The 15,711-nt window shown below is 44.4% G+C and overlaps 1 protein-coding gene and 1 long non-coding RNA gene across 2 annotated transcripts in view; one reads left to right on the top strand and one right to left on the bottom strand.

Annotated features, from left to right (window-relative positions):
* LOC109397226 (male determiner protein Nix) overlaps nucleotides 1–15,711 on the bottom strand; it is a 160,456-nt gene that overhangs the window by 77,497 nt on the left and 67,248 nt on the right. Inside the window, exon 2 of the mRNA XM_062851411.1 lies at nucleotides 4,764–4,829. Coding sequence (XP_062707395.1) covers nucleotides 4,764–4,829 — 66 coding nt within the window. The remainder of the gene's footprint in view (nucleotides 1–4,763; nucleotides 4,830–15,711) is intronic.
* Nucleotides 1–15,711, top strand: part of LOC134288221 (uncharacterized) — an 81,997-nt gene that overhangs the window by 17,070 nt on the left and 49,216 nt on the right. The gene's annotated exons all lie outside the window — the stretch shown is intronic.

Below are 15,711 nucleotides of genomic sequence, written 5' to 3'. Positions count from 1 at the left end.
ATGCGGTCCACCAGTGAGAGCCCGCTGCAGGAGATATTGCAGCGATTTTCCAAACGAAGACAGTTTCCAGAAACGAAGATGTTAATGAGTGAAGGCCAAGATATCGAAGCATACTTCTGCAGAACGTACAGACGAGAAGTGAATGAGCGAGTCGGGGTCATAGCACAGTTCCACGATTTTGTTGGCGAGATGGGAGACCCTAAGTCGTTGACGCTCCAAAGATTCGTGTCCAGCGAGGAAGATCAAGCAAACGAATCCAAGATGAGAGAGTCGTGCCAGGCCTTCGTGAAGGTGGTTGAGGATGTTAACAATGTGGTCCGTCGTCCGAACAATTTTCCAAGTCGTGTCGTAGTGGAGCCTGCAGGTGCCAGCTCAGACGTGGTTGACAGCGATTCGAAGGCAAGAGAGGAGCCCGTCAAGGAAATTCTGGTGATCGAGCTAAGAGGAGACTCCGACCGGAAACGAGAGAAAGTGGTTCAGAGGAGGGATTCTGGAGGAGAAGCAAGAGTGTCGGGTGTGTTGTGGAGTCCAGGGTGTGATCGAGTATTGTTCGAGAGGAGTACAAAAGTGAATCAGTCCTGCAGGAGAGTAATGAAGCCAAGCATCCAGCAGTTGATGAGGAACGAGTTGAGATGGAGTGAGAATGTTGAAATCGAGCTGCTTCAACAATCACTGGTGCAGCTTTGCAAGACCGAAACACGGCTGTGGACCAACAGTGAGGTTGAGCTTCTGTGGATGAGAAAGAGTTCGGATCCCCTTCTGGACAGAGGTTGTTGTCTTGCCGAGGCTGGTGCTGCTAATCTGGTGGCTGAGAAGTACTACAGAGGATTGTTGATTTGTTACGATGCGTGTTGGAGCGATCATTCGTGTTTTCAAGCTGTCAACTATGAGCTCCAGTGCGTTGCAGGATCGATGTTTGGTGATTTGGAGAAGTGTAACTATACCCGACGCACATTTGAGCAGAGTGCGTGGGACATGCGAGTACTATCAAAAGTGAACTATTTGTGTTTGTGGGCTAAGTGGACAATTGATTACTTTCCGTCGCTTCATTCAAGGGCATTTTGGACAATAAGGGCAAAAACGGGTACCATTGTGCTACAAATGAGAGACAGACTAATGGATAAGTTGAGGAGGTGGGTTCTCAATGTTGCACTTTACCTGAGAAGATGTTCTATCAGAACCGCCGACACTGAGGTCTTAGTGGTGATTCTGACATTCCCATCCCCGAAGATCGGGCAGCTACCATTTGATATCAACGAGATAGCTATTTCTGCTTTGGAATCATATTCCAACCGGCGGGAGTATGTACGCGCCGTACGCGTGCAGAGCAAGTGACGCCACGCCGTCGTCGACCGACTATTATATATCAGCGGGGCGTTTGCTGCCAGGTAGTCTCTAGCCTACTGCGCTCCAAATAGGCGGAGCTTATTGCGCAGTGAAGCGTGCGCTCGCCTACTCTTTTCATTAACATTCGGGCTATATAAGCGATGTCATTGTCATTTTCATCAATCAATTATCAATAAACCGTCGTAGCGAACGGAACTGTGTAAGGTGTTTTTCTTCAGCGCAAACCTAACAGTAGTGGTGGCTAGCCCGATCAACGTGTGATCGCCTAGCATTTTCCTTCCCTTCCCTTCCACACGACGGTGAGCCAGCGGTGGCAAGAGTGTGTGCCTCCGCTCTACCCGAGTCGGCGTTGGCGTGCAAGCGGAACCTGTTTCGACCTGTTCGGCGTCGCTTCTCTGCGGTCGTCACTCGCGCGATCGGTGTGATGTGTTCCTGCTGCGACGAGGTGAAGCTGCGATGGTGGAGCTGTTGACTGTCGTGCTTGCTGCGCATTGCGATACCCAGGAGTGTGCCTAGAAGTTATTCTGGTTAGTTTTCCAATATTAAATCGGTGGCACATTGGTGTATCGTCGTCGGCGAGCAAACGGCGGCGACACAGCAGTTCTTCGAGATCGGCATTTGCCGTGGTCCTTCGTTCGAGAAAGTGTTCCAGGCTGATGACCGTGACGTGCACGGTTGTTGGTATCCGAGCTGGCGACTGTAGTGTGCATGGTCGTCGGTAACGAGAGTGTCCCCATCGGTGGCTGCGACGTGCGCAGCTGTCGACAGCTTACGGTAGCCGTGGTGAGCACGGCTGTCGGTAGCTCGAGAAGGAGGTGAGTCGTCGTGCTGCATTGAAGGTAAGTGCAACGAACCTGCCTCCCATTTGAAAAGTGTGTACCCAACAATAATGAAATATAAGTGCACCAACTTTATACTTATTTTTCTAATATTCTCTCGGTGGTGTTTGAATTCAAAAATTACTTAACCGCGTCAAACATGGTGCCTCACATTGGAGTAAATCACATCTAAATCTGATCATAATGATGATGATGATGATGATTGTGTACCCACCATCAGCGCAAGGATTACCTATGGCTGCAGAGTCATACCGGAACGGAATGATCTACCTGATGGTTTGTTGTAGCAGGGTAAGCTAAATTCACTGGAGACCTTCGGAAAACAACATGATAATTGTTATCTCGTGACAAAGTCTGGCCACCCCACGAACATTTGCCCGGAAACCAGTTCATTTAAGTTCCTTAGGCTACCCCTCCGAAATTCCCATATATGTCATGTTCAAATATAAAAAGTAATAATAAGGAACGAACTCACCGGGTAATCCTGACCAGCTGGTTTTCTATGTTTGGCTTTGGTCTCAGCATTTCCGAACTCGGAATAACGACGGACACGAGCACCACGATGCGCGCAATGTGGTCTCTTGCCACCGAGCCATCGTCGATCGTTTACACAAAGTGTGAACAAAAAACACAAGGAAAAATACGAAAACGCGGGAACGACGAAATGCGGCAAGTTTCAGCCTCCGCGCCCTGCTTGTCACTGACGACCGACGACCTTTCACTCTTCCATCAGCGTTCCACTCAAGTGCGAACTAAAAACACAAAGAAAAATGCAAGAACGCGGTAAAGACGAAATGCGGCATGTTTCAGCCTTCGCGCCCTGCTTGTCACTGACGACCGACGACCGTTCACTCTTCCATCAGCGTTCCACTCAAGTACGAACGAAAACACAAAGAAAAATACGAAAACGCGGTAAAGACGAAATGCGGCATGTTTCAGCCTCCGCGCCCTGCTTGTCACTGACGACCGACGACCGTTCACTCTTCCATCAGCGTTCCACTCAAGTACGAACTAAAAACACAAAGAAAAATGCAAAAACGCGGTAAAAGACGAAATGCGGCATGTTTCAGCCTCCGCGCCCTGCTTGTCACTTTAGAAATCACATCTAAATCTGATCATAAGTGGAAAAACTCAAAATGAAGAAATTGGGGATTCCGTTGTGTTTTTGCTAAGTGTAGTTATCGTGTAATCGTTTGACAGCTAAGCAGTGTCCAAATGTTTTGTTTACGCTTATCAGAAGAGGTTAAGTGAAGCTGAAGTTTAGCTGTTTTCTTTGATATGACTCACAGCGCGTGCTAGTTTTGACCGTATAAAGTGAATGAAATTGATAGTCAATCAATTCAACGATGCAGTTTGTTAAAGAAGTTTAATGTTGTTATTCTGTTAATTAGAAACCCAAACAAATTGACGTTGAATTTACATATAAAATATGAAAATATTGAAAAAAATATTTGATGGAATCCTTTACCGTACATTCAAAATGAAATAAGTTGATTTTCCGGCTGTTTCCGGGAAATCTGCTTTTAGTGTATGATAAAACTATTGTTCCTCTTTCAAATGCAGAAAGAAAACCTTCCGGATATTTCCGATTTCAAAAGTTGCAACACTTTGAAAAAATCGTGATAATTTTATTATTATATGATATTATTTGCCTTAAAACACTGTTTGACCCTCTGAACGTATTTTTGCTGAAAACTAGAATTCAACAGCTTTCAAGCAAAAAAAGAAATTTAAAATCGGTCAACTGGTTCAAAAGTTGTGATTTTTTGAAAAATTTTAGTATCGAAAAATTTTGACTTTTTCAATCATAAAATTGGTCACCCTAATGATGAAATAAAAAAATACGAAAACTATGAAATACGTTTCATTACTAATTTGGGTTGCGAAATTGCGTCAAAATAATTTTGATCAGTTTTGATGTACTAGGTGCTCCACTGTGTGCCTTCACGGTATGGACTTATCCACCGATGAACCGAATTCATCGCGGTCCGAGAATTTTGACACTAGAGCGGGGTGCTTCCAATCAGAATTGAACGATTTCCAATCAGAATTGAAGAATTCTGATTGGGAATGGTCCCGCTCTAGTGTCAAAATTCTCGGACCGCGATGAATTCAGTTCATCGGTGGATAAGTCCATGGACTTATCCACCGATGAACCGAATTCATCGCGGCGCGAGAATTTTGACACTAGAGCGGGGTCTTTCCAAATAGAATTGATCGATTCTGATTGGGAATTGCCCCGCTTTAGTGTCAAAATTCTCGGGCCGCGATGAATTCGGTTCATCGGTGGATCAGTCCATACTATAGATAGTAGAGTAAACATAGATCCGCTAAGATGAATCCGTTGTATCCAAACGAACTGTCAAAATCTGTATCCAAACGAGCATGACGTCACGATTTGGACAACATCAATGGAACGCATGACGTCATATTCAATCGTCGCACTCTTGAAAATTACTACTTACACGCTTGAAACATTTTAGTCAGCGGTGTCCGCGGATCTATGTTTACTCTACTATCTATAGTCCATACTTTTATTTTTGAGTGTTCAAGTTCATCTTAAAGGCTGATACTCACCTGATAAGTATTGTGGAAAAGGTCAAGAAATGTTTCCGCTGCCAAAATTTCTTGAACGGTCCGCAGCTGAAAAGAAACGAAAATTGAGTAACGTTGCAGGCCAAATCAAATTAAGATGTAACTTTTCCTTGCGGAAAAATGTTCCATTCAATTATTCCCCAAGAGACAGCTATCAAAATTACTTTGGTAATTGAAGATTTTTTTTCTTGGCTACGATTCTTACCAGCTGAGCTAGACATTTAAATAAATAAATGAAATGAAATGAAATGAAACACTATTGACACTTTAGACTTGCGGAGACATAGCTGAGCAATAAGATTTGAGTGTTTTACCGTAAATCTAGAGTGTACCGAGCGAATATGACGTCAGGCAATCCATTGTCGCTATTGAAATCGTGACGACATGCTAGTTTGGCTACACGAACTGACAGTTCGTTTGTCTACAGTTGTCGACTTCGCCTCCGCGAATCTATGGTATCTATTGTGTCTGTGGTAGTTTGAGCATGAGCATAGATGACCGTACAATTCGTAGTTGCTACTCCGCGATTGACCAGAACAATCGAAATTGTACAAGGAACCAACAAACGGAGCTTGGGAGTAGCTACCGCTCTCAATGTGCATAGTTCGATAATTCCAAACTTTATTAGTCAATAACGGCGCCGGCCACGTCCTTACGGTCATCGAGGAAGGGAAGGAATGTTAGTGTGACGTACGTTGCCACAAGAGACCGAGATCACCTCATCTTCTCCACGACTGTCACGGGAAGGAGTTTTTGTTAGTGGGGAGGGGGAGAGTCACATGATTTGGATTCACTTTGGTAAGTAATGTGATTCATGCCACCTTTATTTGAGTCAAAACATTTATACATTTTGACTAAAATATTACAAATGTCGACACCGAAGATAACGAACCATTCAAAATTAAAGAAAAATATTTATTATCAACTAAATAAGCATTGGGAACTAGCACCGACACATGACGTGACGAACTTTTCAATATTTGTTAGATAAATACACAAAAACCAGAGCACAATTTTATACATCCTTTAGCATTAATTATTATGATAAAATGGAACGAGCTCACCAATAAACATCCTTCGAAGTGTTCAGTTCGTATGTGCTGCAGCATCTACCACTAACTGGCCTTTTCTCCGAAATCACATTGAATCGCTACAACTACACACGGGTACGACGATGTACATTTTCAAATTGACGACGACGACGACGACGCGGCCGATCCGAATGAAAGAAGCGGCACTTCCACCACCGACGAACCGACGTGACAGCTAGAACAAATAAATTCAAATTTGTTGTCCGCGACGCCATGATGAAAAATAGCCGAACACTATCGCCACCTCTATAATGGCTCGCGATGATTTGATAGCTCGACACTGAACCCCCGTGTGTTCATATAGGAAACGGTTCACGTCTGCGCTGATTTGACAGAAGCGATCGCTCGCTTCGGTGGTCGACCGTTAAATTTAGGTGGACACTTTTGAATCGCCACTGTCACGTCGGTTCGTCGGTGCTTCCACTTTACCTAAAAAAAACACTAAACCGCCCCGTACGAAGATGAGCACTGTGAACTAGACGACGACGACGACGCACAAGCGGCCGATCCGAATGAAAAAAGCGGCATTTCGACTTTGCCTCCAAAAACACACTCTATTGTCTGTGGTAGTTTGGTGTATAACTCAGTAAGTCATGACGTGGGTGAAAATCATTATCATTCGATCTCCCAAACTGGAGAGTACCACATTTATGGCGAGATATTATTGCCAGCCCCGCCCAGATTTTCATCTGCTGCTTTGGCGTCTCTCTTCTCTGAGGCGAGACATTATTGCCCGCTCCGACCGGATTTTCATCTGCCGCTTTGGCACCTCCTTTCTCTAAGGCGGAACATTATTGCTTTCCACGGATTTTCATCCGCCGCACATTGGAGTAATCATATCAATACCTGATCATAAGTGGAAAAACTCAAAATGAAGTAATTGGGTTTTCCGTTGTATTTTTGCCAAGTGTAGTTATCGTGTAATCGTTTGACAGCTAAGCAGTGTCCAAATACTTTGTTTACGCTTATCAGAAGAGATTTAGTAAAGCTGAATTTTAGCCGTTTAATATAGCAAACTACCACAGTAGGGCTGTGACGAGGTGGTATTTATCGATAATATCGGTACAGTAGACATTCGATAAGTGCAACATGTTTACGTTTCAGTTAACGAATGAAATTCGCTAACTGCAACGAATGACAGCCGTCAAACAGTTGTCAATTGCTGTTGGACGCTGCCAAAATGCACTCAAAAACATCGCAATGCAGCTGTAGTGCATCTGAAAACATCGCAACTCTGTTGACGTTTCGTTTTTGACAGGTAGCGGTGCGATAACTGCAAAATTGTTGCACTTAGCGGACTTGCAGTTAAAAAACATTGCAGTTAAACCGTTTGCACCGAGCGAACGTCTACTGTATCGGTTCGCGTGAATATTGATATTAATTCGATATCGGATTAAAATGCATTTTTACACTTCTTGGATTTATTTTGCATTTACAATACTCTGTCTATAAGGCTATTTGACGATTGGTCGCCTTTCTCTGTTTGGCTTCCGGGGAGGATTGGCTTGTTTTCATATGAAAATGTTTCCATATGAAATTTATCAACCCTCCTTGTGCACAGCGAGCTGCTATGAACGTGATGCATTAGAAACAAAACATAGCTATCTTCTGCGGGTGTTTGGGAGGGTGATGAACGCTAGATAGTTTTATGCCTATTATCGATATGTTGACATCATATACATTTTGGATTCAATTTCAAATTTAAAAATAAAATTTAGTATCTGAAACGCGCATCTGATTATTACAACAATATTTTTTTTTTTTGTAATTTGTAATTTGTTTATTTATTCTTAACGATAACCTGTTGGTGAGTACCTTATATCAGGTCAAGGAAGCACAGTATTTTGACAAACCTTCAAGAATCAATGTTCTACGACGGGATGATGACGCACGAGCCATACTTCAAAATAATGTCTGGGTTACTCTCGACGGCTTCTCGAAGAAATATAGTTCTTATAACTGTATATTCTCGTGAATCGAATATCCGTTCGATGTTTAATACGTAAAACTTACAACTTTTCTACTATAATTCAAATAAAGCTGATATATCGAGTGAATTATAATCGATATCGGAATTTCGCATATCGGATATCGTATCGATAGTTTCATGCCGATAATTATCGATAATATCGGATTTATCGATATCGTCCCTGTGCAACTTTGAACCGCTACTGAGAAATCACCCAATACGCCGATGCATTGCCGCGGGTGACAACACACGTCCGACAGCACGAACCTCTCCACTACGACTGACTCGTCGCTACTCATCGGACAGCAGTGATCGGGCCCGAGTACATAATATAGAGTGGCATACGCTGTTGCCGTATCACCCCACACATCCCCCTTCCTCTCTGGGAAAATGATAAAAGAAAAAAAAGACAAAATTATTTTTGAAGCTTAGTAAAACAAAACTGCTCTATGATAAACAGCGGTTGACTTCCTGAACCCTATATATTAAATAGGTCAGCCGATGCCCTTACCATATTAAAAATGGGAGTTCTCCTACATATTATGCACAATAAGTAACAGATGGAAAACCGAGGCCCCATTTATTGCTATTCTGTTTCATATTGATAGCACAGGTCAATTATGGAATAGCAACTGCAAGTTGTGTGGTCATCTATGCTTATGTTCTACTTTTCAAAAAAGATTTTCAACAAATCTTCTGTATCAAAAACAGCCGCTTTCCCAGCTGGTCAACAGTTTATTCAAATGGAAATTACAAGCCCATGTATGCACGAAATTATTAACAAATGCATATTCCAATCAGTCACAAGAAAAGGCCTATTCGTCGGCGGAAAACTCCTCAAGCGGTGTCAATCTGTTGAAACCGGAGCACAATAGTATATTGAAAAAATCTTTTAGGATAAACTACCAGAATTATCTTCTGTCGGCTATCACCTAAAACGAATCAGTGCATGGGAAGTTATCGAATAGGCTTCATCGATGACCAGCCAACAACGGACTAAATTTCCACCGTACGGCAAATCCTCCAAATGAATGCTGTGAATATTAGGTCTCAACGCATATCTATCCATCGACTTCAAGGTGGCATATCGACCTCCCAGAGCAATGCAAATCTTGGACGAGAACAAGAAGTTCCCCTTTCTTGGGAAACTGGCCAGACTGCTCATAGCAACGATGAAAGGTGTGCAAACTGCGTAAGATTATCGAGTGAGCAACATATCTACTTCACTCTGAACTTGCCGGAGCTTCATAAGTAACTGCGGTCAAAATAAATTCACCCCCGCACCAAAGGTGTTATGTACAAGTAGCTCCATAGAGAACCTGCAGGCAGTTTTTCGGCGGGGAGTGCTGAGGATGATCTTTTTGATGGGCTTGGTGACATAGTGTCAACCACTTTTGACTCGTATGCAGAAGGTCCTGGGTTTAAACCATGGCCCATCCATTTTCTCCCACTTATTTGTATCACTAATTTACATACAAGGTGTATTTGTAGCCATCGCTAGAACCAGAAACGAATGTAAAAAAACAGCCTGCCTTTCAACTTTTGGACACAGTGTCAATCTAACATTTAACGAATACACGTTTTGCAACCAAGCGTACTATGCCGCTTCATCTTCAGAGTAATGAACACATTAAACACTATAAATTTCCTTCATCCATGGATCGTATCACCAACCAAAGGTGGCTACGAGATCTCCCATTCTTCCTCTCTAACAAACATACTATCCGTGCTGGCTGTGAGGACGCAGAGTGCTCTCGGACTTTAGTAGCAGCAAAGCAGCAACTATCACACTCAAACATTTCTTTCCCTCCTTAAGTTGACTGTGAGGGCTTGGCCGACGCCGGGTGACCTTTCGTGGTGCGCAGAAGAACGGAAAAAATAAGTACATACATATACATTTATTTGTTCAACATCATTAAGACAAGACATGATCAACAATAGTACGCCACAATACTCGGTTTGTGGCTGCCGCTCTCCATCCTCGGTCGCGCCCAATGCTCGCCAAGTCACGCTCCACCTGGTCCGCCCATCGTGCTCTCTGCGCTACACACCTTCTTGTGCCAACCGGATCCGTTGCAAACACCAGCTTTGTAGGGTTGTTGTCCGGCATTCTTGCAACATGCCCTGCCCACCCTATCCTTCCGGCTTTGGCCACCTGCTGGATGCTGGGTTCGCCGTAAAGTGCAGCGAGCTCGTGGTTCATTCTTCTCCGCCACACACTGTTCTCCTGCACACCGCCGAAGATCGTCCTTAGCACGCGTCGCTCGAAAACTCCGAGTGCTTGAAGGTCCTCCTCGAGCATGGTCCATGTCTCGTGCCCGTAGTACATGCGTTTGTACATGGTGCATTTGGTGCGTGGGTGAATCTTTTTCGACCGCAGTTTCTTCTGGAGCCCGTAGTAGGCCCGACTTCCGCTGATGATGCGCCTCCGAATTTCACGGCTCACGTTGTTGTCAGCCGTCAGTAAGGATCCGAGGTAGACGAATTCCTCCACCACCTCGAAAGTATCCCCGTTTATCGTAACATTACTACCCAGAAGGATCCGGTCGTGTTCGGTTCCGCCTACCAGCATGTACTATGTTTTTGAGGCATTCACCACCAGTCCGACCTTTGCTGCTTCGCGTTTCAGACGGGTGTACAGTTCTGCCACCGTTCCAAATGTTCTAGCGATAATGTCCATGTCGTCCGCAAAGCACACAAATTGACCGGATTTTGTGAAAATCGTACCCCGGCTGTTGAGCCCGGCTCGTCGCATCACACCTTCCAGCGCGATGTTGAAGAGTAGACATGAGAGTCCGTCACCTTGTCGCAGTCCCCGGCGAGATACGAATGAACTGGATATTTCACCCGAAACCCTTACGCAGTTTTGCACACCGTTCATCGTTGCTTTAATCAGTCTAGTCAGCTTCCCAGGAAAGCCGATTTCGTCCATGATTTTCCATAGCTCTGCGCGGTCGATACTATCGTATGCCGCTTTGAAGTCGATGAACAGGAGGTGCGTTGGGACCTGGTATTCACGGCATTTCTGGAGGATTTGCCGTACGGTAAAGATCTGGTCCGTTGTCGACCGGCCGTCGATGAAGCCGGCTTGATAACTTCCCACGAACTAATTTGTTTTAGGTGACAGACGACGGAAGATGATCTGGGATAGCACTTTGTAGGCAGCATTCAAAATAGTGATCGCCCTGAAGTTCTCACATTCCAAATGGTCGCCTTTCTTGTGAATGGGGCAGATTACCCCTTCCTTCCACTCCTCCGGTAGCTGTTCGGTTTCCCAGATCCTGACTATCAGCCGATGCAGACAAATGGCCAACTTTTCTGGGCCCATCTTGATGAGTTCAGCTGCGATACCATCCTTACCAGCTGCTTTGTTGATTTTGAGCTGGTGAATGGCATCCTTAACACTTATGTGGCCGGCAGGGTACCCGGGTACCTTTTTCAATTTCAAATCTCGACATTTTAATGGTTGTTGAAACTAGGATGTTGGAACTCTGTTAGATCTTAGAACTCGTGAATATACATCTATTAATGGGGTTGACCGAATTTTAAAGTAAGGAGGGGCAGGGGGAGGGGCTCCTGCATTTTTTATTACGTGGAAGGCCGGCAGGGTACCCGGGTACCCACGAAATTGAAATGATCATATCTCCGTCAATTTTGCATAGATTTTGGAAATTTTTAGCTCATTCAACTCAGAAACTCATCATCTATCGGGAAAATATTTGGTTAGACCGATCTAATCACCGTGGTTTTCGAAAAATCCATATTTTTGGGAGCATGTCCTTATACCATATTGAAACCCACATTGTTAAGACTAGGATGTTTATGGTCAACCATGGCCCCACGAGAAGCGTGTTCCGAAATCACTGTTTCAAAGTCAACACGTTTTATGATTCCAGGCCAGTCAGATAGAATATGCCAAAGCAATTTTACGATGCTTGGTACCGAAATTGCTACTAACCTACCGAAAATCCCGTATATTGTATTGTATAAAAACATGGATCCGTAGATCCGGATTTTCCGGTACCCATGGTGATCGGACCGGTCCAACCAAATACGATCTCGATAGATAATGAGTTTCTGAGTTGAATGAGGCAAAAACTTTTAAAATCGGTGGAAAAATCGCTGAGATATGATCATTTCCATTTCGTGGGTACCCGGGTACCCTGCCGGCCTTCTACGGGTGTTTTTTTTTGCTGGCCACACTACGGTTAACTTCCCTCAGCGTGGGGGTTGGTTCATTTCCGTCCTCCGCTGCACTGGCGTCGTCGTTCCTTCCGTTGCCATGGGCTCCCGTGCCTACGTTCTCCACGCCGTTCAGGTGCTGATCGAAGTGCTGCTTCCACCTTTCGATCACCTCACGTCCGTCCGTCAAGAGGCCTCCGTCTTTATCCCTGCATATTTCGGCTCGCGGCACGAAGCCGTTGCGGGATGCGTTGAGCTTCTGATAGAACTTCCGTGTTTCTTGGGAACGACACAGCAGTTCCATTTCTTCACACTCCGCTTCTTCCAGGCAGCGCTTTTTCTCCCGAAAAAGGCGGGTCTGCTGTTTCCGCTTCTGTTTGTAACGTTCCACGTTCTGTCGAGTCCCTTGCTGCAGCATTACCGCCCTCGCTGCGTTCTTCTCCTCCAAAACCGTTCTGCACTCTTCGTCGAACCATTCGTTCCGTCGATTCCGTTCCACGTACCCGATGGTGCTCTCGGCTGCGTCGTTGATGGCTGCTTTCACTGTACTCCAGCCAGGGGCGTACAATTTCGTTTCAATGATACACTTTCATGCAACATTTGAATGAGTCACTTCAAGTGTTTCATACATTTTTCTAAATGACTCGGTCGTTAAAAAAAACTTTTCCACTCATCGTAGCACTCGGTAGTCTCCCACCCGGTCGCATTGCTTGTGCTTCACCCGTCAGAGCATTAGTGTCTCACTGGTGCGCGCTAGTCTCTCAATGGTTACAGGCGCCGGTTAATTGGATTTAAGTGGTCGAATTTGTTATCCTCTTACATAAAACATAATTATCATTCTATTGGCGTGCACCACTATTTAAAAATGTGGTTTAAATAGTGTTTTTAGCATGTTGAAGTATTTCAATGACTCATAAATGAAACGAAAATCCAAGTGTATCATCCCATGTTTCATACACACTTGTTTCTGTAGCAGCAACGAACGAGTGTGTTGCTGGGTGAGAGATGAAGCATCACAGCAGTCCGTTCGCATGGGAAACGATTTGCTACAGTCGTCGTACGTCATGTTTTCCTTTCGAAATTGCACGACCCTGACTCCAGCAGTCCTCTAGAGGGGCCTCATCGAGCTCGCCCTCGTCTGGCAACGCGGCTTCGAGATTCTGCGCGTATGCTGAGGCGACATCCGGTTCAGTCGCTCTAGGTTGTACCGTGGCGGTCGCCGGTACCGTACATTGTTGATGACGGAGAGTTTTGGGCGCAGTTTGACCATCACCAGATAGTGGTCGGAGTCTATGTTGGCGCCACGATAGGTCCTGACGTCGATAATGTCGGAGAAGTGCCGTCCGTCAATCAGAACGTGGTCGATTTGAGATTCAGTCTGCTGTGGTGATCTCCAGGTGTAACGATACGGGAGGCTGTGTTGGAAAAAGTTGCTACGTATGGCCATATTTTTGGAGGCGGCGAAATCAATGAGTCGTAGGCCGTTTTCGTTCGTTTGCTGGTGGGCGCTAAACTTACCAATCGTCGGTCTGAATTCCTCCTCCTGGCCTACCTGAGCGTTCAAATCTCCTATGATGATCTTGACGTCGTGGCTTGGGCAGCGGTCGTACTCGCGTTCGAGCTGCGCGTAAAATGCGTCCTTGTCATCATCAGTACTTCCGGAGTGTGGGCTGTGCACGTTTATTATGCTGAAGTTGAAGAATCGGCCCTTGATCCTCAACCTGCACATTCTTTCGTCGATCGGCCACCAACCGATCACGCGCCTCTGCATATCACCCATCACGATGAAAGCTGTTCCCAGCTCGCGTGTGTTGCCGCAGCTCTGGTAGATGGTATGATTACCTCTAAACGTTCGCACCATGGATCCTGTCCAACACACCTCCTGCAGCGCTACGATGCCGAACCCGCGGTCCTTCAGTAGATCGGCGAGTATGCGGGTGCTCCCAATGAAGTTGAGAGATCGGCAGTTCCACGTACCGAGTTTCCAAATCGCAAGTCCTTTTTGTTCGCTGGGGTCGTTGCCGTTGGTCTTGGTTCGTATTATTCTGTTGCTGATTTTTCGTTACAATGGTTTTTTACGGCTGGCTCGTAGGGCCTGACACCAACCCCCTACTTTCCGGAGGACCATAGTGCACAGTTGAGCTTAGAGTCCTTCCCTGGCACTCGGACGTAGATCAGCCGCCCCTAACATGGGGATCAGACGCTGTTGTGAGCCGCTCCTCCTGGAGAACAGACGCTCAGGTTTGCCGAAGCAAACCCCCCCTTCCCTGTCAGCCTACGACCAAAGTTCCCACCGGGGTTGGTTACCCGATCTTCCCTAAGGTTGCTCATAGTTTCCGGCCGATACCGCGTGGAGGTAGGGATAGGAGTTGCTGGGCAGAGGCTAGTGGATCACGATGGGATCTGAAAAAATAAGTGTAAAGTCCAAAACATCCTAAAGCTTCAAATACTCCCCGAGTGTAGAATTAGCAACTAGTTAAAATACAAAAAAATAAAAACAAAAAAAAATCCAATACTCCCCGACAAGGTACTGTCAGGGTCATATTACCATATTTGTTTACCGCTCATCGAGAACATCCGTTGCTCAACACTACTAACATGACATTAATTCTGAAGAGACTGTGCATGGAAATTAATGCAACACTATTCACCTTGATATCAATCTCAACATGCACAATTTTATTCAGCTAGAATAAAAATACAAGTTTCCTCTGGAAACATAACAAGAGCTCCTTTACACAATTGTATTCATCATTCGTAAACATCTATTGGATCTTCATAAAGCATACATATCGGTTACATAATAATGTCTAGTTTGATTCTCAATACTCAAAACTTAGAAAGTCTTCAAATATAATCAACAGTTTATATAGGTACGATTTATTTTGTTTCTTCTACAAAAACTCTCAGAATAAAATTCAGAAACGCTTACGTTAAAAAGAAATAGAGCACTGCATTACTTTATTTGCGTTTCAGAACGTAACGTTATCAGCGATTCACTCAACACGCCATTTTTGTCCTGTTTCTCGCGCCTCACTTTAGTCAGTTAAAAGTATGTAAATCCTTATGGTCCTTAGAACTTGCAATAATTACCGAAAATTTCCTCCAATTCACAATCGCGGTTTTAAAAATAAATCTTTGAATATATCGTCACATACTCATCTCGACTCGGTTCGTATTTATTTTCAACCGGTTTTCCAAATATGATTCGAATTAAACTTCAAGCGTTCTTTTTAACTTGCTTCAAGCGCTACTTTACTATTGTGGATTTGGAAGAAACCCGAAGAATGAGCATCGCTCAAACTTAAGTGCATTTCTAGAGAACTTAAGAGATGAGACGGACTCACCAAGAACCTAGATTTTTAGTAAAATGTCCCAAAGATTCAATAGTATCGGGGCCTGTAGCGTAATGAAAATTTTACTAATAATATTAGTCTTGTAGCTTGTAACTTGTAATTTCCTGTTGCATATAAATCCTACAAGTTACAAGTCCAGTATTACAAATTGGTTAGACTAATATTATTAGTAGAAATTACAAGTGTCTGTTGCATAAACAAACTACAAGTATGAAATATAAGCTATGACTAGTTATTTATGCAACAAGTTGCAAAATGATGATTTTTTCAGCACGAGTTGTCTATTTATCCAACAAGGCTTGCCGAGTTGGATAAATACAACGAGTGCTGAA

Source organism: Aedes albopictus, chromosome 1 (genome assembly GCF_035046485.1).
Source record: "Aedes albopictus strain Foshan chromosome 1, AalbF5, whole genome shotgun sequence".
Taxonomy (NCBI): Eukaryota; Metazoa; Arthropoda; class Insecta; order Diptera; family Culicidae; genus Aedes; species Aedes albopictus.
Note: the sequence above shows the minus strand (reverse complement) of the source record. Positions and strands in the feature narration are given on the sequence as shown.